Consider the following 21,972-nt stretch of genomic DNA (forward strand, 5'->3'; position numbering starts at 1 on the left):
GGGGTCCCCAGGGCACAGCAGAGGAGCAGGATCTGAGCTCACGCTCTGGGGATGCTCCCAGCACACAGAGGGGTCTGGGCCAGGTCAGGGGGAGCTTCCCCTCAGGCTGCTCCATCCTGTCTCCCCCAGCCTGTGTCTGTGCTGGGACTGCCCTGACACAGGGGCAGGACCTGGCCCTTGTTGAACTCCATGAGGTTCCCATGGTCCCAGCTCTCTGCCTGTCCAGATCCCTCTGGATCCCATCCCTTCCCTCCAGCATCACCACACAGCTGGGTGCCATCAACTGAAGAGAACACAACCGTTGTCTTGTGACTGTGTGAGTGCATTCACGCACACGTGTGCAGAGGGATATGGGAATGCTCCCATATACACACATACACATACACAGGAAACCATGCTCACACAACACAGACACACCAGAGATGCTCCAAATAAGTTTGCTCCTTTTCCAGCATGAAACTGCTGCATCCCTGAGCACATCGCACACATCGATGACAGGCTCCCATGCAGCTTGTGTGGATTCTGCCATGGACATTCCGGCTCTCGGGAGCTGCTCCTGTTGACTTCAGCAGCTGCTGAAGGGAAAATGAGTCCGTGATGCAAAAAGCAGTTTCTTAGCAACAAAAATGCTATTTCATATCAAGGCAACACGCATTAGCAGGATAATCCAAGGTAATTCCAGACAGGACCTAAACGGGTGAATGGGCTGAATAATAATAATGACAGACGGGATAATAATAACGGAAATAACCAGGCTGATCTCGTTTTCCTGGAAAGGGGAAGAAAACACCTATAAATAGAACCCAGCAGTAGGAACGCGGTGCCCGTTCCCCATGGAACGATCTGAGCCGCTTCAGCCCCATTCGTGCCCTAAGCACAGGTTCTGGTGCCTGCAGCTCGGCTCAGCCGGCCGCGCACTGCAGGGGCAGGGGAGCCCCGGCCCCCCCCAGCGCCACCGCCGCACCCCCCGGGACTACACTTCCCATGGTGCCCCGCGCAGCCCCGCGGCCGCGGCCCACAGACCCCGCCCCTTCCCCGCTGCCTGCCGGGAAGCCGAGTTCCGGCGGGGCAGCGCCTGCGGGAGCAGCGCCGTGCGCGGGACTCCATTTCCCATCATCCTCCTCCCGCCCCGCCCCTGGCCGGGCGGGCGCCATTTTGTTTCGGGCTCCAAACCTAAGATGGCGGCCGGGTGGAGGGAACTGAGGTTGCTGCGCTGAGGTGAGCGGGGTCCGGCCGGGCGCCTCCGGCCTCGCAGGGCTCTTTTCCCCCCCCCGAGGCCCGCCCGCCGCCGTCCCTCGCCCCGGGCCGAGCTGTGGGCGCGGGAGAGCAGCCGGTCCATGGCCAGGAGGTGCCCGGTACGGTCGCCGCGGCCCCCGTCGCCATGGACCTGCGCACGGCTGTGTACAACGCGGCCCGCGATGGGAAGCTGAAGCTGCTGCAGAAGCTGCTGGGCAGCCGGAGCCGGGAGGAGCTGGAGGCGCTGACGGCAGGGCCGGGCGGCGGCGACGGCCCCGGCGGAGGGAGCACCCCGCTGCTGATCGCCGCCCGGCACGGGCACCTGGAGGTGGTGGAGTATCTGCTGGATCACTGCGGAGCCCGCGTGGAGGAGGGGGGATCCGTCAACTTCGACGGGGAGACCATCGAGGGGGCCCCGCCGCTGTGGGCAGCGTCTGCCGCCGGGCACCTGGGGGTGGTTCGCAGCCTCCTGGATCACGGGGCCTCGGTGAACCAGACCACGCTGACCAACTCCACACCGCTGCGGGCCGCCTGCTTCGATGGGCATCTCGAGATCGTACGTTACTTGGTCGGGGAGCGCGGGGCAGACCTGGAAGTAGCCAACCGGCACGGACACACGTGCTTGATGATCTCCTGCTACAAAGGGCACCGGGAGATTGCACGTTACTTGTTAGAGAAAGGGGCTGATGTGAACCGCCGGAGCGTGAAGGGGAATACAGCCCTGCATGACTGCGCTGAGTCCGGCAGCCTGGAGATCCTGCAGCTCCTGCTCCGCTCCAAAGCCCGCATGGAGAAGGATGGCTATGGCATGACTCCTCTGCTGGCTGCCAGCGTCACCGGGCACACCAACATTGTGGAGTACCTCATCCAGGGCGGGCTGCAGCAGGAGGAGGTGGCAGGGAGCCAAAACGGGACCTGTGCATCAGGTGGGAGCCATCAGAGGTGCTGTGGCGCTGGCAAGGAAGCTCCTCAGGGCTGTGGTGAAGAGACGTGTGAGAGATGTTGTGCCTCAGCTTCCGGTCAGGATGAGCAGCAGGCCCCTAACGTGTTCTGCACTCGAGAGGCTGCTGTGGAAGCGCTGGAGTTGCTGGGTGCCACGTTTGTGGATAAGAAACGAGACCTTTTGGGAGCCCACAAGTACTGGCGAAGGGCGATGGAGCTTCGGTGCGAGGGGGGGCAATACCTGCCTAAACCTGAGCCCCGGCAGCTGGTGTTGGCCTATGACTATTCCCGGGAAGTGAGTTCACTGGAGGAGCTGGAAGCCTTGATCACTGACCCAGATGAGATGCGCATGCAGGCACTGCTGATCAGAGAGCGCATCCTGGGGCCTTCCCACCCGGACACTTCCTATTACATCCGCTACCGAGGAGCCGTCTATGCTGACTCCGGCAACTTCGAGCGCTGCATTAACCTGTGGAAGTACGCCCTGGACATGCAGCAAGGCAACCTGGAGCCTCTCAGCCCCATGACTGCCAGCAGCTTCCTTTCCTTTGCTGAGCTTTTCTCTTACGTGCTTCAGGACCGCTCCAAAGGCACTTTAGCAACTCACCTGGGCTTCTCAGACCTCATGGGAGTACTGAGCAAAGGGGTCAGGGAGGTGGAGAGAGCTCTTGTGCACGGCAAGGACCCTGTAGTTGACTCAGCACAGTTCACCAAGACGCTGGCCATTATCCTCCACCTGGTCTTCCTGCTGGAGAAGGTGGAGTGCACCCCGGAGCAGGAGCACCAGAAGCGCCAGGCCATCTACCGCCTGCTCAAGTGCAGCCCCCGGGCCAAGAACGGCTTCACTCCCTTGCATATGGCTGTGGACAAAGACACCACAACAGTGGGACGTTATCCTGTGGGCAAATTCCCATCGCTCCACGTTGTGAACTTGCTGCTGGAGTGTGGGGCTGACCCGGACAGCCGTGACTATGACAACAACACCCCGCTGCACATTGCCGCCCGCAACAACTGCCCGCTCATCATGAGTGCCCTGATGGAGGCTGGAGCCCATATGGATGCCACCAATGCCTTCAAGCAGACTGCTTATGAGCTGCTGGATGAGAAGCTGCTCACCAAGAGCATGATGCAGCCCTTCAATTACATCACCCTCCAGTGCCTTGCTGCTCGCGCCCTGGACAAGCACAAGATTCCCTACAAGGGTTTCATCCCCGAGGAGCTGGAAGCCTTCATTGAACTGCATTAGGGTGGGAGAGCTGAAGTCCCCAGCCTCTCCTGTCGCTTCTTCCACCCCACAGAGGTCGTGCAGCCTGGGATCTTGGCCTATCCTTGCCTAGATGCCGAAGGCCATTGCTGTGCTGAGATGGGATGTGAGCTTTGTCCTCATCTGTCACCGTGAAGCTGGTGTGTGCAGGGCTGGGGGAAGAGGAGGCTGGAGAGCCCATGGCTGCCCCTCACTGTTGGCATCTTCAGGTGCCAGACAGCTCCAGTGCACAGTATCCAGAGAAGGCTGTGGCCCCTGCCCCTTCCCGTGCCAGCCATCTTGCCCTGAGAAGAAAGGACCATGGAGATGCCCTGGGACCTGCTGCCTCTCCCCTTAGTGCCGGATTAACTCAGCATTAAGCTTTGGAGCAGCTACACCTCACACATGTGATCTAGTGCTTCCCATCCCACATACCGAGCAGATAGGAATGCAAGTGAGGAATAAACCATCTTCCAACTAATTCTGTTCCCACCCCCTTTCTCAGATTTGGGTCAGTGTGAGTGAAAGAGCCGAGTGGCTTGTGCTCTGCCGAGGTAGTTGCCTTGCATGGCAGTAGGGCTGGGTATGCTGAGGATGGTTTTTGTTTCTCCCTTGGTTGGCCAAGTAGCGAGTGGTGGTAAAGGCCTGAGATTTCAATGATTGTGCATAAAGCTGGGTTATTTTTTCTCTTTTAGAGCCAGGCCCTATCTATGCTGCAAGACTTCTTCAGTCCCGTAAGATATAGTAAGGTCAGTTCTGGTTATATAGTTTCATCAATAGATGTTGGTTTTTATGAATGGGGAGGGAAAACTGCTACCTTCAACCCAAAACATTAATGTGGTATTTAGGCTCTTAGCTTGCCCATTCTTCCAGCGCTCACTCCCTTCCTTTAGCTCCAAGGGATTGAGGTGGATATGGCCAGGTTGCAGAGCCAAACCAGTGCCCTTTGGACCATCTTTGAGGATGGGCTTTGGCAAACACTGCAGGGTGGGAGGTACCTGTGGTGGGATGGTGCTTGCATGGTTGGTAAAGCAGGTGAGTGTTGGTGGCACGTTTGTATGGGGGGGTCTGAAGGAAGAAGCAAGAAAGAAATGAAAGTTAAAGGTGCCTCCTTGTGCTGCTGAGATTTGTTGGTCTCCATCGGTTGGGCTCTTCATTATCCCGCTCTGGAATATCCCTCCCTGGAGTGTGTTGTTAGCTTCTGGTTTGGGCTTTTGATTCTTTTTGCAACTTCCCTGAGGATGGTGCTACTTCAGCGACTGAATTGGGATCTCCCTTGGCTGCTGGTGGGGCAAACTCCCTGGGTTAGGACCTGCACACAGCTCAGTGTCCTCTTGAAACCCTCAGTCTCGGGGTGGTGTTTGCCTCCCTTAGTAGAGCCCTCCTTGCTGGTAAACACTCGGTGTTGGTGAACATGATGCTGCTGCAGCAGTTGATCTTGCAGGGGGACTGACTGGGCTTTGGCAGCCTTGGCTCAGTGCTTGGCCCTGTGCAGACTGGAAAACACAGTTGGGGATGAAGCAGCTGCCTCTGAGCTCTGGGAAAGGTCAAGAACTGGGAGAGCAGCACCCTGGCATCCAACCATGCACTAGATGCTACTGAAGCTTCTCTACTTGTATTTATAAGCCAGCGTATCCACATGCCTCAGTAACCCAACGCTCTGCCCCTTCGAGCTGTTGTAGATCTGCCGTTCCAGTTTTGCAGTGTTAACTATAACATGTATTTATAAAGCCGGGAGGTTTCACTTGTCTGGAGCTGTAAAGTGCAGAGTTAGTTGAGCTGCCTTCTAGTTTCTGTTTCCTTTTGGCTGAAACCTGAACTCAAACTGCAGGAATGGAATTTGTTCATTTGTGAGCTGATGAGCGCCCTTAACTTTAAATAATAAACCAACAAATGGCTGCTAGAATGCAAGTGCCTTGGAGTTCTTGGTGGGGAGCCTCCCTTTTCCCCTTGTGTCCTAAGGATGCTACACCTGTGGTGGTGTGTGCAGTCAACAGAAGGGTTGGTTTGTGTCATCCTTCCTCTTGGGAAGAGCCGAGCTGTGCTGCAGTCACAAACGTCTCTCCTGGTAAAGGTGCTGGAGTGAGTTCCGCACAAGGGTTTGCATTTCCAGACTCCGGTCATGTGTAAGAGCCCCATGGAGGCGAGAATACTTTGTGTGATAGAAAATGGCTTTAAGTTTTGTTCTCTTTTAACACAGACAGAATGTGTAATTACATAGCGAGGACCCAGCAATCCAGTGCTGATGGTGATTACTGAGTGGGAGAAATCCCTGCATGAATTCAGGAGTAATTACAGTGAACAGTCCATACTTACTATAGGTGTTGTCTGGGCCAGCTCCAGTGCATGGGGCAAACCAGAGGGTTATGGGGAGCAGGGAAACATTCCGGAGATGGTTTTAGCTGAGTAACTCTCGTGGGCAGAGAGTGGAGGGTGGTTTTGCACTGGGGTGGCTGCACACCCTCCTGTAGCACACCAGGAGCCCTTCCATCCACTGCCATGAACAAAACAGCTGCTTTTCCCTCCTTTCTTAAAACCTCAGGTGTGCTTTTTCCCTCTTGGATCCTGGTGATTGTCCCTCTGGAGAATAAAGCCTCTCATTCGTGCAGATTTCTTGAGGAATGCCAAAGTGGTAAGGCATTCACTGGGCTTTTCCTGCAGGCAGTTACTGGTGCCCTTCCATGGATGTCTTCGGAGCCTCCTAATGTTGTAAGCTCACTGTTGACAAAGTGGCCTGGAGCCCAAAGCTGGAGGTGCCATGCCAGCACTTCCCATTGCCCAGAGAAACCAGGGAAGGACGAGGGGGGTCACAGGCCCAAGTGCACCCTCCTGGTGAGCACAAGGCCCTGGTGCCAAAGCTTCCTTCCAGGGTGAGCAGCAGCAAAGAGGGCCCTCAAAATGTGGGAAGAGAACCTGCTGCTGTGATTAAAGCAGGGCTGTGGCTCCTCAGTGGAATTCGCTCCCAACAACCTTTGGTCTCATTGAACTGCACACCCTAAAATCCTCCAGCCCTGCAGGAGTTCAGGGTCGGCTGCCATGGCTTTCCCTGCCTCCACTCCAAGCAGACTGGATGGGGCTCTGTTGGGTTGTTTACAAGCTGGAACAGCTTCCAGCTGCCTACTTTTGCATGAGGCTGTATTTATAGAAAGCTGAGGAGCTTGGAAGGAGTGATGGGTATGCCTTCGTGTCTTCTCCCCAGGGGAGGAGCACAGCAACTGCAGGGTGATGGGGAGTGTGGTAACACAACACCTAGAGAACAGAGGTGACGTAGAGGAGGCTAAATAGGGATGGAGAAGGAATCTAGGCACTTGGAGGACTCCAGCAGGCTCTCTATAAAGAGTAAATGGGTTAATCCATTGTCACTGGGTCCTTCCAAGTTCAAAGCTGAACTGTTACAAAGCTGGTGGCCAACAACCGATGGCAGGTTTTAAATAGCAATATCATATTTATGGGGTTCTTGTTCTGCTCAGGACAGAAAGGGCTTTTGTTCCCTGCCAGGGATGTCCAGGAGGAGCTCAGCCTCCTTGAGGGAAGCAGAGAAACCTGTGGACAGACCCATGAGGAAGGACCTACAGCCTCTTTAAGAGGAAACACTGGGGGATTGAAATCCAGATGTCTTGCAAGCTACTTCCCTGTTGCAGTTTAAGAGCAGGGACAACTAGCTCTGAGCTCCTCCATCTGGTGGTGCCCAGGAGCTTGCACTCAGGTTTGCTCAGTGCCTTGGCTCTCCCCCATCACCCTGCAGACACCCTCAGCCCCTTCTGGGGGGCACAAGGTGCTGGAAGACACCAAGGCAGCAACGGCAGCTGTCCCCAGAGCAGCTGGAGGGGACTGTCCCTTACCGTTGCTTGGGGTCCTCTGAGGAGCCAGGGCCCCCCTTCTGTTCTCCCTGGGGGGGGGTTCCTGTCTTGCTGGGAGCTCTGTTCAGTAGGCTGCTGCTCACCTGCTGTAGGAGCCCTGGGCTTTGGCTGCCAGGCAATGGGGGCTCCTCTCCATCTGAACCCACCTGGGGCAGGCTTTCAGAGTGACCTGAGTGCGCACACACCCCACATGGGGTCACCTCCCTGCATCCAGCCCTGTGTCCACCTTGGGGAGGACTTGGTCCTTCCTGCAGGGCTGAGCCGACTCCCGAGCTCTGCAGCCCCATTGCCAGCGGTGGCTTCGGGCTGACCTCTGCCGATGGAGCAGGCAAACAGCTGCAGCAGAAGCTGCTGGAGGAGGAGTGTGGGGTCTGGGTCCTTGCTTCAGCTGCCTCCTGGTGTTGAAGGCTCAGGAGATACCTCCCGTGTGTAGCCCTCACCCAGGTCCTGCAGGATACCTTGCCTGTTCCTGCCTTTCTCCACCCCTTCCGTATTGCTCCGCTCAGCACTTTCGTTTTCTGCTCAACGCATTCATTTTCCCCCCAGAGCTTCCGCTCAGAGGAGGTTACAGAGAGGTTGGGAATGTGCACAGAGCACTGCTCTGTGCTGCCCAGCCTCACTCCTCCCACCTCAGGCTTGTACAAGCAGGTGAGAACAGAGGAATGGACACGCAGCGCCTGCCTCCTCCAGCCTCCTCTGTGTTTCCCCATCTCCTTCCATCTTCATTAAGTAATTTTCCTCCCCACCCTTTCCAAGCTCTACTGGAAGGAGCCTTCTTTCCCCTTGGGCCTGGTGTGCAATCCCAGTTCTTTCATCGTTTTCTTCAATACAAACCCATGCTGAGGGGGCACTGGGGAATTCTGTCTTTCACCACCCAAACTGCTCTCGCTGTAGTTCCCAAGGGGAACTGGGAAGTGATTCCTGCTGCCCGAGCCAGGGGCCTGCAGCCCTTCGGATGTCAGAAGCTGCTTTCCTGAACCTCCCTGGGTCTGATGGGAGTGTGTCCCAGCTCCCTCCACCCCCAAGGTACAGACACATCCCCTGGTTTTCCAGCTATCCCTGGCTGCCCCTTTGGGAATCCTGCAGGAAAGAACCGGAGAAATACAAGTCAATCGATTAAAATTTATTTCTAAACCCATCCAGTGGCCTTAAAATCAAGTTTTCTCAGTTAAAAAAGTGTTTTCTCATTTACTCATAAAGAAGCACAAGGAAAAGAGTCTCAGGAGGCTGCAACCTCTTTTGTCCAACACAAAAGCAGGTCATTTTCTCCTGGCCTCCACAAAGTGGCACTTTTAACCCAACGTGAGGTAAGAGTAGTCCCAGTCCCAGCACAATCCCTCATTTCGGCTTTCAAACCAAGCGTGAGCAGCTCCAGCCATGGCTGAGCTGCTGCTGCTCTCATCAAACACTCTGCCGGGAGCCGTCCTCAGTGCCCTGGACACCGGGGGGGAGGGTTTCCACCTGCATCACGTTGTGGTTCCCGATCTGAACCATTCGGGCATTCTGGATGATGAGGGGGGGGATCCCTCCTGGACCTGGCAGCACATTGTAGTGGCCTGAGGGGGGCTGGACAGGACCCATGCGAGCAGGCCTGGGGCCACCTCCTGCTGGGGACCACCACTCTCTGGGTGGTTGCTCCAGCAGCGGGGGCTGTGTTGCTGATGAAGAGATGGAGCCAAGGTTGAGGGCAGCCACGTTCTGCAGCGTTCGGTGCCGCTCCTCTTGCAGCTGGAGTTTCTTTCTCTGCAGCATGTCCCACGAGTCTTTCTTCTTATTGATCCTGCTGGTGGTGAAGGTGTTCTGCACCGTCCTGGAGAAGCCAGGAGAGTTCTCATCCAAGGGTGTCAGCCCTGTAAGCACAGCAGGAATCTGACTCCACTCCAAGGGGTTCTCCTGGGGTATAAAAGGGATGACTGAGTCCTGCTTGGATGGATTCATGATGGACTCCATCAGAACAGTGTTTGTCTGAAACATGCAGAGGTCGCACGGGAAGTTCTTGGTCAGCAGAAGGATGACGAAAGCAGAGTTTTCCATAGCATCCTGGAAGCAAGTCATATGGCTGCGTCCAGCAATGGCAAAGTTCTCACAGAGTGTGGCACCATTGGGCACCCCCATGTTCTCCAGCAGGTCCTTGACCCGATGGGCAACAAGCTCATCTTCACTAGCATGCAGGACAACGAAAGTGAAGAACTTCCCACCATCCAGCTCCGATGGGGGAGCTGGTTCTGCAGTTTGGAGAGGAGGAGGCCAGGCAAGAGATGGGGATGAGTGGGAGCGCAGGGGATATGGTGAGCTGGAACGAGGTCCTGCCGGAGGGGGAAGAGTCGAGGCGAAGGAATAGGTAGGAGGAGGAGGAAGTGAATGGGTTGAAATGGAAACAGATGCAGAGTTAAGAGGAAGGCCTCCTGAAACATGGGGCTCCTCCATGGACACGTGGGCAGGACCAGTGTCCACTGCAGCCCTTGAGGCAGGAAGCCCTGTAGATGATTGCTTTTCACCTCGCTGTTTGTCTGTGTTTTCTTTTGGTGCCTCAGGTTTTGGTGCCACTGTGCTGGAGACATCGCTGCTTTGCACAGGTTGGTTCACAGCACCCATCGTGGGCGGCTGCATGGCAGGAGCCGGGGCCGCTGCATGGCACCAACTGCCCTGTGGAGCAGCCTCTGCTTGGAGGACTTGGGTGGGCTGAGAGCTGGGTCTGGTGCCGGTGGTTTCCTGCAGGCCATGGCTCTGCCTGTCCCCATCGGGCTGTTGTGCCTGCTGCGGGCGGCAGGCCTTGCTGTGAAGGGCAGCTGTTGGTGATGCGCTGATCTCCAAGTGGCTGGGTGAAGAGAGGCTCTCCAAGGAGCTCTCCATGGAGCGCAGGCTCCTTGGGCTTGAGAGGCGTGAGAGGTCTGAGTGGATTCCTATCTGCACTGGAGAGCTCCTCACCACGTGGTTTGCGGTGGCTGGAAGGGGAAATCTGGCCGCATCAGACCTCAGCATCTGCTCTTTGTCACCTGAGCCCATGCTGGCAGCAGAGCCGTGTTTTCCCTGGTCCCTGGGTGGGATGCTGTGGGATGCTCCCGGCACAGTTTCCTTGGCATTGCAGGCTGCGCTGGCAGCCTGGCAGGCTTTCTCCATGGCTTCGGGGCTGCACAGTTTCTCCTTCACCAGCACCGTGTAGATCTGTGCCAGGAGCTCCATGGCACCTGCATCCAGCTCAGGAGGCTGCAAATCTTCCCCATCTTCCTGTGCTCTTGCAGTGCCCAGTGTGGTCTGGTGGACATACTGGGCTGCCCGGTTATCTCCTAAGGCATCCAGACAGATCCTTGCGTTTGTTTCCTGCCTCAGAGCAAGCAGAACCATGGCTTGCAACAATTCGCTGCTGGGCCCAAAAAATAAGTGCTTCAGTTTATATTTGAGGCTCAGGAGTTTTTCGTGAGGGACCTGGGATAAAATATGAAGAACGTCCTCAAAGCTGGGCCGGAGCGGGGTGCTCTGCGCCATCTCCTCAGCTGGTGGCCTGGACCAGAGACCAAGACAGCATGGATGGAGCAGGGGTTTCCCAGCACCTGAGGGGTTGTCTCTCTCTGATGCTCCGGCCACAGGGCACGTACTGCACAAGTGATGGCTCTGTGCTGCTCAGGAGCTCATCTCAGAACTGGGGCATCTCTGTCCTGAGGAACCTGTGAGAAGAGCACAGGACAACGTTCAGAACTCGGGATGCGGGGAGCTGGGGGGATGCTCCAGTTCCCCCTCGCAGCTTTGAAGTACTTTTGCATCTCTTCAGTGCTTGCAGGTCTGCTGGAGCTCTACATGTTATCCCAAGCCTGTTACTAAGCAAAGAGCACGTTCTCTGCGTTCAGGTCACATTCATTACAACCGGTTTGAACAACCTGGTGCACTAGGATAAATCCAAGTGTCTGCTCTCCTGCAGGCAGCCGGTTCCAGGCTCCTTGCGATGGGCACTGAGGAATAAAGCACGCCCAGAGGAAGCCCATTCAGCCTCCTCCTGCCAGGGGGTTGTAACCCCCTCGCATCCTCTGCCTGGCAGCCTCATGTCACTGCGGGCTCTGTCTCCATCTGTTCCCGAGCCCTGCTAAACCCTTGCACTCACCAGAGGCCTCTGCGCAGGCCGGGACGGAACAGCAGGACTCGTCCGGAGCGGGGCAGCGGGTGCCTGCAGGGTCCCTGCTCGTAGGCACTGACTGCGCCAGGCGGAGCTTTCCCTATTTAAAGGGAAGCGGAGCAGCCGCCCCACAACAGCTCCGGACGGGGAAAGTTTCTCCTTTCGAACGCCGCTTTTCCCCTGTCTCATAGAAACCCTCCCATTACCCAATGAATGAGCTCAGGCCACGCGTGAGGAAGTGGCTGGCTCTTCCCATGGAAACCTCCCGAGTCTGTGAAACGGCCGCAGGAGGCGAGGGCGGCCCCGGGACCCCTCCCGCCCCCCCCCTTGACTCACCGCGGAGCCGGGTCCCGGTGCGGCGGGGCCTGGAGCGATGCGTGCGGCCGGAGCCGGCAGGAACCCGAGGGAGCGGAGCTGGGCGGAGCGGTCCCGGGGCGCTGCCACCGCCCCCCCCCCCCCCCCCCCCCCACCGGAAGCTTTGCATCCGGAGTACCGGCTCCAGCCTCCAGCGCTGGGCTGAGGCGTTACCGACCAAGCCCCTGTGTCCAACCTGGCCTTGAGCACTGCCAGGGATGGGGCAGCCACAGCTGCTCTGGGCACCCTGTGCCAGCGCCTCAGCACCCTCACAGGGAACAGCTTCTGCCTCAGAGCTCAGCTCAGTCTCCCCTCGGGCAGGTTCAAGCCATTCCCCTTGGCCTGTCCCTACCTTTAATGAAGTGATTCACCTCGGGCTAATGGAGAGCACAGCTCTGCCACTTCAGACACACACAGACACAGGAAGTTCTCTGGACACAGGTTATGCTTTATTCTGATGTCTGCTTGCCCTTATTCCAGCCTTGGCACAGGGACCATGCCAGGACAGGCATTACCCCAATAAGTTACATTAGAAATGATTACAAAGCACTGTTTGCTGGGAAAAGATCCAGCACTTATCAGCCCTATTTAATAGCAGGATATCCTGGCATTGTGGTAGAGCAACTCCAGGCAAAAGTTGCCTCAGTTACTGACTTTCTGGCTGCAAAGCCTGTATGGAGTTACTCACAAACAGCTCATCCCTGAAGGCAAGATAATCCCCTGTACATTGACATGCTCGAAGGAAAACCCCACCTCGCTCAGTGTTCCTCTGTGAAAGAAAGGTTGGATCCATAAGGGGTAAGTCCCTTTATGAGGCAGCCTCTCCCCCCGCTGCCCCAGTCTGGGGCTGAGCCTCTCCGGAAGCACAAGAGGCAGAAAGGAAGGTAACCTGGAATGTGGATGTTTAAAACTTGCCCGAGGAGGTCAGGCCCATCCTCCTGTAGAGCAGCTCGTGTGAATTAAACCCAAATCCAACATTAAAACTAAGTGGAAATCACTGCTTCTCTCCCACAGCTCCTTTCAGCAAGAGGCACCCATTCACACACACCCGGGCTGACTTCAGAAGCCAAAGGACAGGGAGGGCCCCATCTTCCCTTGCAGTGCAGCAGCAGGATTTACAAGGAATAGCAGATCAAGGGATGGACTCAGCCCACTTGGGTTTGAGTCTCCTTCCAAACCACATCTCACTGGAGGCTCAGTGAGGGAGCAGGAGGCACTCATGGCACATGATTAAAAGACAAAGTGATGTTCTAGCCAGGGAGCCATGGCCGGAAGAGCTGCAGTTCTTCAGAGATCCTCCTCTGGTGCTTTAGTTTTTACCTCCTTTGCAGCCAGTGCCACCTCTGCGTCTTTCTCTGCCTTCTCTTCCAGTTTCTCCAGCACTTCACTCCCTTCCCCTAGGATCTCGTGTGCTCCCTTTGGTTCTTCGGGTGTCTTAGCCCCCTCCTCTGATGATGTGGCCTTTTCCAGCACCAAATCTTCCTTCTTCTGCTTTCTGCTCCCCTGTGACACGGGAGCTACTGCCTTGAAGGGCCCCACAACCCAGCTGAGAGGAGTGTTCTGAGTTACATACTCTAAGAGAACATCTAGAGACCTTCGGGCTTCTGCCACCCGGTCCTGGCTCCGGGTCAGGGTGGTGCTGGAGAGGTCCTGGAAAGACACAGCACTGGAAAAAGATTTATGGAGCTTGTGGATGTTTCGAGTGGCCTGATACACAGCTTCCTGGATGTGGCTGGGGAGGCCTTGGATGCTGGCTTTCAGGTTCTCATAAATGGGTTGGAGCTGCTGGGTGATGATGTGCAGCATAGTTAGAGTCCGTGACTCTACCTGGTGGGAAAGAGATAGAGCTCAGTTACTAGAGCAGGTGAGATGCACCAAGAGGCCTGATTAAACACCCCCTTCTAGGGATACCTCTACTTGGGAGGCAGTTCTGACTTGGTTTCCTTTGGGTTGGGTCAGGCTCCAGTCCAGCCACAGCTGATAGAGCTTCTCCTGCCCATCCAGAAGCTTCTGGCCAACCTCCCCTTTCACAGACTCAATCTGATGGGACAAATGAAAGGAAGAGCTGGATTGCAAGCACACACAGTCAGAGCAGCACCAGCACTTCCCTCCCAGGGATGGAGCCAAGGTGACACACAGCTGGTAGAGCATGGAGGAGGAGCTTCCATCTCGATAGCAGGGCAGGAAGGCTACAGACAGGAGGAAAGAGGGAAGAGCAGGTTTGTACCAGTTTTATTGCCAGCTGGAGCCGGGAGAGAGTCTCCTGGGTTCTTTGCCTGAGGTGCTGCAGTTTGTGCAGGGAGAGGTGATAGGCTCGGCGCTGCACTTTGTTCGACAGGGAGCCCAGGTGCACAAAGTAACTCTTGTTCTGCCTCTGCTCCTCCACAGAAGCCATCCCAGATCCCTCAGAGGTGGCCAGTTTACCTGGAGGAAACAAGAAGAGAGCTGTAGCTGTGCTCCGCTCACCCAGCTGGAGGGGAAGAGGTAAGATCACCCATCGAGCATCAATCATGAAGGCTGAAGTGTGCTGTGCAAACAGGCCAGGTTTGTTGTTGCTCAGATGTTAAAGGTATGTTGGTCCCTGCTCAATGTGTTCTCTTCAGATAAGCAGACCTGACAGATAGGTTGAAGCATGTACCCCCGTGTTTATTTGCCTTGAGGCTGATGGGCAAGGACCAGCTAAGCAAATGCTTGCTCTGTCCCATACCACATGGAGCTACCTGGCTGCTTCAGAAGATGAGCCTTGCAGTGTCAGGTGCTCTCTAGTCAGCTGCTCAAGGACTTGCATTTACAAGCGCCAAGCAAGTGTTTTCTCACCTAGTTCCTCCTCTGTCATGGGGAGGTAGTGATCCACCAGGTCTTCTGACATACCCAGGACAGCTTCCACACCACCTTCCACTGCTTGGCTCACTGCCTTGGCTTTGCTTATGCTGTTGGTCACCACCAAGTTGGTCATTTCCACACCCTCCTGGAGAGCCTCTTTGCCCTGCTCCAGGGCTGTATTGATTTTGCTAGTAATGGTGCCATATGCAGCATCCAGAGCTGTACTGACTGTGGAAGTGACCACTGATTTGGTCTTCTCAACACTATCTTGAACAGCCCCTTTGGTCAGGTCCATAGCTTCGGTCACCTTGTTGGTCACTAGGTCCTTAGCACCCTGGGCAGCCTCTACAGCAGCACTAATAGTAGAAGCAACAGCAGACTTGGTCCGTCCAACACTGTCTTCTACCATGTGCTTACTTAGATCCACTGCTTCGGTCACCTTGTTGGTCACTAGATCCTTAGCACCCTGGGCAGCCTCCACAGCATTGACAATAGTAGAAGCAACAGCAGACTTGGTCCGTCCAACACTGTCTTCCACGATATGCTTACTGAAGTCCACTGCCTCTGTCACCTTATTAGTCACAAGGTCCTTGGCACCCTCCACTGCTTCGGTCACCTTGGTGGTCACTAGGTCCTTGGCACCCTGGGCAGCCTCCACAGCATTGACAACAGTAGAAGCAACAGCAGACTTGGTTTGTTCAATGCTGTCCTCCACCACGTGTTTACTGAGGTCCACTGCTTCAGTCACCTTGTTGGTCACTAGGTCCTTGGCACCCTGTGCAGCCTCCACTGCTTCAGTCACCTTGGTGGTCACCTTGCTGGTCACTAGGTCCTTGGCACCCTGCGCAGCCTCCACAGCATTCACAATAGTAGAAGCGACAGCAGACTTGGTCTGTTCAATGCTGTCCTCCACCACGTGTTTTGTGAGGTCCACTGCTTCAGTCACCTTGTTGGTCACTAGGTCCTTGGCACCATGAGCAGCCTCCACAGCACTGTTAATAGTGGAAGTGACCACTGACCTGGTCAGCTTGACACTGTCCCCAACAACAGTTTTAGTGAGGTCCACAGCTTCGGTCACTTTATTGGCCATTGCTTCTTTTGCCTCGCAGGCAGCATCCATAGCAGATGTCACTTTGGTGGAAACCAGTTGCTTGGTGTCTGAGATTACCTACAACAGCAAGAGGCAGAGAAAGAGACCTTGGTTTTCCCCTGAAATAGGTTTTCCCTCCCTGAAGTGGCTTTTCCCTATGGCTAAATTGTGCTTGTAGCCTTGTGGGAGAGCACGAAGTCTGTACCCTGTCTTTACATGGACATGCTGAAGGCATCTCTCCAGCTTTCATGAGCTCACAGTGCCTCCTGTAGCCCATCCCTGGACCCGAGCTGACAAAGCAATGCTGCTGAACTTTATTTCCCCGTATTCTTCTGTAACCGTAACAGTTCCATCAAGCAAGGGACAAATCACAGCTTCCCATAAGGAAAAGCCTTTCCTTTACCTTATCTGCTGGCTGTTGAAGAAAAGGCAAGTTCTCCTCCAGCTGATCCAGTCCTTTACAGGCATATTCATTTACAAGTGCAACTAGAAAATACAACAGGTATTAGTTTATTCTTCAGTTAGGAGAGGGGCTTTTGACCCTACAATGGCCAATCCAGGATACCCATGAAAGCAAGCTCCCCCCTGGATCATCTTCCTGGGGTGGGGTGGCTTTTTGGAAGAGTGAACAAACCCTACAACTAGGCAGCTTTAAGTAGTCTCCATTTTGCCTTCTCAACTTTGTAGCTGTTGGCAGCACATTGCTCCAGTTGGAGTGCAATACTTGCTCTGGGTAGGTAGGATTATCAACCTAAAGGGTTGGGATGAGACAGACCAAGCTCTATCCAGGGTAGACACTGCTACTACCAGTTGGGACGCTGCTAGCTTAAGAGATGAAGAGCGGGGAGGTTTTGGTTGGTGAATTAAAGGAAGCACAGACAAGAGGCCAATCTTTGTTTTAGCTGTTAACAAAGTCATGTCCATTGAGCAGCTGGGAGCTGCAGAGTGGAAGACTCAGTGCTACCATTGGCTAGAACAATGTGCTATAGGAGATAGGTACCACCCAACAGACACGTGAAGCTCCCCATCTCCTCGTCCATGTAGAGAGGGTCGCTCTTCACTTACTTTGCGGCTCAAGTTGGTTCAGGATGGGCTGTGCCCCACCAACCACACTACCCACTGCAACAGCAGCCATGGTCTCAGCCACATTGCAGACACCGCTGAGGCAAGGATGGGTCTCCTTGGTATAGTTGTAGGCAGATGAGACCAGGTTAAAAGCAGAGTTGAGCAAGGGCAGGCTGGTGACTCGATTGACAGCACTCTAAACCCCAAAAGAAATAAATGACTTTAGAGACTCAGCTGGGAGTGAATACAAGGCATGGGTCTGTGCAGAAAGGTCCTAAGGAGATACCCAATTCATCTCCTCATCCTTCTTAAACTCCGAGTTGAAGAGACTCATCCAAAAGCTGATAGCAAACCAGTGACAAGCCAGGGTTAAAAGTGAATTCTGAGTCACTCTGGAGTTTCAGCACCAAACCCAGATGTGGAAATAGGGCCTGTAACAGCTCATGTTTCAGAATCACTTGAGCAGGACCTGAAGCTCTCTTGAGCTTCTCTGTTAACTGAGTTTAGATTTAGCCACAGCTCCATAGGGTTGATCTTTCTGTTTTGAGGTGCTGAGAGACATTAGTTACCAGTGTACCTCAGCAGGGAGTTTAACTGTTGCATGTTGAGAGTTCTGTCTGCCCTGGCACCTACCGCTTGCTGCTGTTCCTCAGCCTTTAGCAGATCCTTTTTTGTGGTCTTCTGTGTTGCCATAGTGAATTCAGCTGCAGCTGAAAGGAGAAACAAGAGTAGGACAGCATATTCATGCAGGACAAGGACTATGCTCGGTCACCTCCCTCAATCCCTAAACAGCCAAATACTTTCAATAACCATCCCACTTACTGCTGCTAACATTTATCTGGCTTCAAAGCAGCAGGTGGAAGTTGACAAGAACTCTCTTATCCGTCTTACATTTTGTGTGTGCTGGGTTGCCCCTGTCTGGATGCCCACCAGGCTGCTCTATGGAGAGCAAATGTATGTGAGTTATCACCGGAGGTTGTCTCACCCAATTACTGTCCTACAAGAGAATGACCAGAGATGCTGAAACAGCAGTGGGCTTCTGTCACCTTATTTCACCTTCAATGTTGATAACCCCTTTCCTCTGGAGTATCCCTTGCAAAGGGCACTGAACCAGGAGTCATTTGGCCACCCCACTCTGCCTGTGTTCATGGTGGGGAGCTTCTGTCAACCTCCCTACCACTACCAGCTCCAGCAAGCTCAGGGAAGGACATTGGGATCCTTTGGAGCTTTCCTGGTATTCTCCTCCTGCTGCCCAGTGAAGCAGGAAATCTCTCCTCACTTCCTGTGAAACCAAGCCTCAGCAGTGCTCTCATTACATCATGGGATAAAGAACTTCAAGTATAAAAATGATGCAATCTCTTCAGTGGGTATTGGCTTCCCCAGCACAGATTTAGGCTGGTATCTGGACACTCCAGTATTGGGTGATAATCCAGGCTTGCTTCTCATCCTGAGCCAGGCACAGCAGGGATTTCAGCATGTTTGTTCTCCAGTGCAACATCTGCTTTTCTCCCCCATGCCAGTTAAGCCTTATTCTTAGAACCGCTATGGCATTTTCCAATGGAAAGCCCCCAAACCAAAATTCCTCACAGGCTGGATTCCCAAGCCAAGCACTGCTCCAGGCTCTACCCCCAAAACTTGCCATCTGATTCAGGAGGAGACCATTGTCTTGCTCCTTGTGTTCCTTGCCTTGTGTAAGGGTTTTATTTTCCTGTGGAAACAGGAACAGAGAGCTGGGCAAGAAGTGGTGAAACAAGCATTTGTTAGGCCTGGCCTTTGGCTGGAGCCAGGGGAGGCTTCTCAGGAGGTAGCTTGGCAGGAGGACAAATCCTGCTGCATGAACCATGCAATCTGTCAGTGTTTTAATGGGACACTGAGTGCTCCGTGTCTGCAGCAAAGGGGTCCCAAACGCTGGGACCTCCAGCATCTCAAATGAGAGGCTCTTGTGGTACCCACCCTGCCCAGAGGGCTCCCGGCTTTAACAGCACTGCAGAAGCACAGCTTGAACTTCAGCAGCCTGGGAGAGCTGCTCTGAAGCAAAGCAGGGCTTGAACGGAGTCCCAAAGTCCACAGGCTTTGCTCACTCACTGCTTATTCCTGCTGCTCTGCTTTAGGGCAAGGGTGTTGGTGTTTTGGAAGCCAAGAAGGCTGAATCAGCCTGCAGCCCTGTCACGGGGCAAAGCACAGCTATTGCTACAGCTCTGCAAACAGCCCCTTTGCTGAGTAAAACACTTCTAGATCGGGTGGGAGAAACTCAGCTGCAGAGCATCTCACTGGTGTTGGTGTTAGACACCACAGCAAAGACAGGAGCAGACGCTGGCTGCAGCGTAAGTCAGAAGTAACCCCTCACCTGATGGAAAAACCAGTTTAAGGTTAGAACCAACCCCTGAAGTACTAGGAGCCTATTTTAATTATGGATGCAACCATGTCTGATAATCCTTGCAGCACAGTCATGTTAGAACATGGTTTGCTCTCCTTCACGTAGGAGGGATGAGGTGTGTTGCAATGCTGGTATCTGTGGGGCAGGCAAATCTTTATGAGCCCGCAGCATGGTTTTAGTTTCTCTTTTCCCTGCAGAAGTGCTGAGCAAACCTCATTTTCCTTCTGAGAGTGCAGGAAAGCACAGTGCTTGGTACTTCTGGGTGAGCTGGTTCAGAATCCGTTGAAGGAAGGCACAATTTCAAGCCAGTTGCAAGGGGGAATCCCAACAGGGAGACCCACACTTGTGCGGGGAACCACCAGGCCAGAGAGCAGAAATAGCATCACCGTTTGCTTTGGGTGTAAATGACAAGCAGATGGTTTCATACCATTGCTACATGAGAAATACCAGGTCACTACTGCAGAAAGCTGAAACAGGCAATTTCAGAAAGGTGAAACTCTTCAGCACACATTTCTAGCATGGCAAAATAGCTGAGCTGCTGGTCCTTGCCCAGTTTGGCACGAGTCTGAACTGGGTGAACCAGCAAGAGCAGCAGGTCCGACTGTCACAGCCAGTGCCACACGTTAGCCTGGCAGCAGGACAAGTCCCTTCCTGCTGGGACTTGATTCCTGCCACCCTGACAATGACCATCACACACAAAACTACTCCTTCAGCTTGGGCAGGGCTTCTCTTTTCCTCTGGGAAGCAGCTGGCCCATGAAGATCAGGTGTGAGGTTGGGCTCTTGTTTGGGAAGCTTTTCTCCCTTCCAGAAGCGTTTTACCTTGGGAAAACAGACTGAGCCATGGCTGCATACCTGCTCAATAGCTTAACTGGCAATTCCTTAATGACCCTTTAGGAAGGCAAAGCTGAAGGAGTGCTTTGGCTATGAGCAGGGAGGGCTAATCAGGGCCCATTGGTGAAAGCACTTATTTACATTCTTGTCGAGATTTGCCACTGATACCCCAGTTCCTAGTCACTGCAGTGGGGATGGCACTGCCCACTGCCAAGGGAGGCCTCTGTAGATGCTCTGAGGGCAGAGCTTGCTTTAGGAAGAGGAACAGGTGATCCTTGACATCCCTTTGGGAGCTGCTGGCGAGGTGCTCATCTGACCTTTCTGGAAAGCCATCAGCACTAGGGAACCTCAAAGATTGAAGCCACACTTCCAAGAGGAATCAAGCACCACAGCCAGTGGCTGCAGGTCAGTAACTGCTTGGGGCAGCTACCGTCAGCTCTCCAAGAATTTGGATATACTTCAGCAAAGAGGAAAGGGGGGTTCATTAAGACAGCTCCTCAGCTTCCCAGTACTTCCCATTCCCCATCTTTCCACAGAACACACCTTGGCTTCAGACAGAGGCTGTAAGCTGCAGAGCAAGCAGCCCACTGCCCTAACACCCATTGCTATCTGCTGCTTCAGCAGAACCAGGTCAGGAATTGAAGCCCTTTGCAGCCATGCAGGGTTTCACCAAACCACACTGCAAACCTTGGCAGTCTTGAAGAGCACAAAGGCAGTTGACCAAGGGCTCTCTTCAGCATGGATGCAGCCTCCATCTGCAGAGCACGAGTCACCTCGTCACCCAGCCACCCCCTTGGTGAGCACTACTATCATGCCTACACCAAAGGATCATGTGAAATAGCTGCAGGCAGGGCTGGAAGCACTGTCAACAGGAAGGGAATGCCCAAGTGATCAGCTGCCTCCTGCAGCACATACCACAGCATCACCACTGCTGATGGCCAGGGTGCACATCCTGCCCTGGCTGAGGGGGGAGAGCTGCTTCCAGTGCACCCTCCACAGCTTTGGTCCTCAGCAGACAAGAAGCAGAAAAGAGCTTTCAGGCCTAAAGCTGCTCAATCACAGACACGTGGCATTATCAAGGAGTCTAGGAAGCCTTTAGAGAAGGTTCTGGAGCCTTCCACTCTTCCCTGATGCTCAGCAGGTACAGCATAGCACTGTAAGATGTCACCTTTGGCCTCAGAAAGCCAAGACACCCCCACCCCAGATGGTGAAAGCAACAGGAACACAGCACACAGCCTTGTGCTTCCCCAGGGAGCTGGAAAAGCCCCTCAGCAGGGGCACTTCAGCCTTGGTGCACCCAGGAGCCAAGGGCTCTAGGATGGAACCAGCTCCAAGCCCTGTCTGCACCCTCCATCCTTGGGAGGGCTGCAGAGCCCCTGGGTAAACAAGGGGCAGACTTTAGGGGTTCCCCAACCCTGACCCAAGCCACAGCCCCACAACCACCTCCCCACAGCCCAGCCTTACCTGGCTCCTCTGCTCCCAGCACTGACAGCACAGGGAGTGCTCGACCTCACCCACATAAATACCCCCGGGGGGTGATGAGCAGCCGAGAGAGCCAATGGAGACGCTGCAGGTGCTGCCCTGGCCAATGGGGAGGGGAGGGCAGAGAGAGGGGTGGGAGCTGTGGGTGTGGGAGGCAGGTGGGGACCCCCCCAGGGATGCTGCTGGTGGTGGGGATGCTGCTGGTGGTGGGGATGCTGCTGGTGGTGGGGATGCTGCTGGTTGGTCCCCGCAAAGAGGACATCGCTGCTGGGGTGTCCATCCCCAAGCACTGCGGGGCCATGGAATGGGGACCTGCTGCCCCACAGCAACCATGGGCAGGGAGGTGGTGCTGGGGGATGCAGGGGATGGAAGTCTATGGGGATGTGAGTTGTGTTGTGAGGTGGGCTCAGCCCATCACCCTGCAGGCACCGCTCCTGTTCCCATGCTCTGACCTGGGGGATGCTGCTTGCCACCATGGCAGCCTCAATGCTGCTGCCTTCTGCAGGACACCAGGAAAGGCTTGGCCAGAGAGTGAGCTGAACCCAGGGCACTTGTCAGG

At 54.7% G+C, this 21,972-nt stretch overlaps 3 protein-coding genes across 12 annotated transcripts; 1 reads left to right on the plus strand and 2 right to left on the minus strand.

Moving 5' to 3' along the window:
• The first annotated feature begins 1,171 nt into the window (after positions 1–1,171).
• On the plus strand, positions 1,172–5,327 carry FEM1A (fem-1 homolog A). Its single transcript, XM_031042321.2, has 2 exons — positions 1,172–3,875; positions 4,117–5,327. The coding sequence occupies exon 1, from the start codon at positions 1,382–1,384 to the stop codon at positions 3,422–3,424; it is 2,043 nt and encodes a 680-aa protein (XP_030898181.2). The 5' UTR covers positions 1,172–1,381; the 3' UTR covers positions 3,425–3,875; positions 4,117–5,327.
• Positions 5,328–8,389: 3,062 nt separating this feature from the next.
• TICAM1 (TIR domain containing adaptor molecule 1) lies at positions 8,390–11,799 on the minus strand. 2 transcript variants are annotated; one of them, XM_034070995.1, is made up of 2 exons: positions 11,726–11,799; positions 8,390–10,946 (listed from the first exon to the last, which is right to left on the minus strand). In XM_034070995.1, the coding sequence occupies exon 2, from the start codon at positions 10,765–10,767 to the stop codon at positions 8,683–8,685; it is 2,085 nt and encodes a 694-aa protein (XP_033926886.1). In that variant the 5' UTR covers positions 10,768–10,946; positions 11,726–11,799; the 3' UTR covers positions 8,390–8,682. The 2 variants fall into 2 exon arrangements, with proteins under 2 accessions (XP_033926886.1, XP_005155258.2); XM_005155201.3 differs by lacking the exon at positions 11,726–11,799 and adding an exon at positions 11,378–11,637.
• A 371-nt stretch (positions 11,800–12,170) lies between these two features.
• On the minus strand, positions 12,171–21,416 carry LOC101868793 (perilipin-3). 9 transcript variants are annotated; one of them, XM_034070676.1, is made up of 9 exons: positions 21,396–21,416; positions 17,355–17,431; positions 16,722–16,917; positions 16,060–16,142; positions 15,549–15,734; positions 14,561–15,350; positions 13,971–14,167; positions 13,655–13,783; positions 12,171–13,570 (listed from the first exon to the last, which is right to left on the minus strand). In XM_034070676.1, exons 2-9 carry the CDS (start codon positions 17,412–17,414, stop codon positions 13,031–13,033), a joined length of 2,181 nt encoding a protein of 726 aa, XP_033926567.1. In that variant the 5' UTR covers positions 17,415–17,431; positions 21,396–21,416; the 3' UTR covers positions 12,171–13,030. The 9 variants fall into 9 exon arrangements, with proteins under 9 accessions (XP_033926567.1, XP_033926566.1, XP_033926565.1 ...); XM_034070675.1 differs by having other exon boundaries at positions 14,561–15,218; positions 15,351–15,734; XM_034070674.1 differs by having other exon boundaries at positions 14,561–15,182; positions 15,315–15,734.
• Between the last annotated feature and the right edge of the window lie 556 nt (positions 21,417–21,972).

This window comes from Melopsittacus undulatus, chromosome 19, assembly GCF_012275295.1.
Source record: "Melopsittacus undulatus isolate bMelUnd1 chromosome 19, bMelUnd1.mat.Z, whole genome shotgun sequence".
In the NCBI taxonomy this organism is placed as follows: domain Eukaryota; kingdom Metazoa; phylum Chordata; class Aves; order Psittaciformes; family Psittaculidae; genus Melopsittacus; species Melopsittacus undulatus.

Excerpts from the sequence above, each read along its gene's own strand:
- LOC101868793 (XM_034070670.1), bottom strand. The coding sequence starts at position 17,414 with ATGGCAACACAGAAGACCACAAAAAAGGATCTGCTAAAGGCTGAGGAA. Across the intron at positions 15,735-16,059 it reads TTCAACAGCCAGCAGATAAG|GTAATCTCAGACACCAAGCA; the intron begins GTAAAGGAAAGG and ends TTGCTGTTGTAG. Across the intron at positions 13,571-13,654 it reads GAACTGCCTCCCAAGTAGAG|GTAGAGTCACGGACTCTAAC; the intron begins GTATCCCTAGAA and ends CTTTCCCACCAG.
- FEM1A (XM_031042321.2), top strand. The coding sequence starts at position 1,382 with ATGGACCTGCGCACGGCTGTGTACAACGCGGCCCGCGATGGGAAGCTG.
- TICAM1 (XM_034070995.1), bottom strand. The coding sequence starts at position 10,767 with ATGGCGCAGAGCACCCCGCTCCGGCCCAGCTTTGAGGACGTTCTTCAT.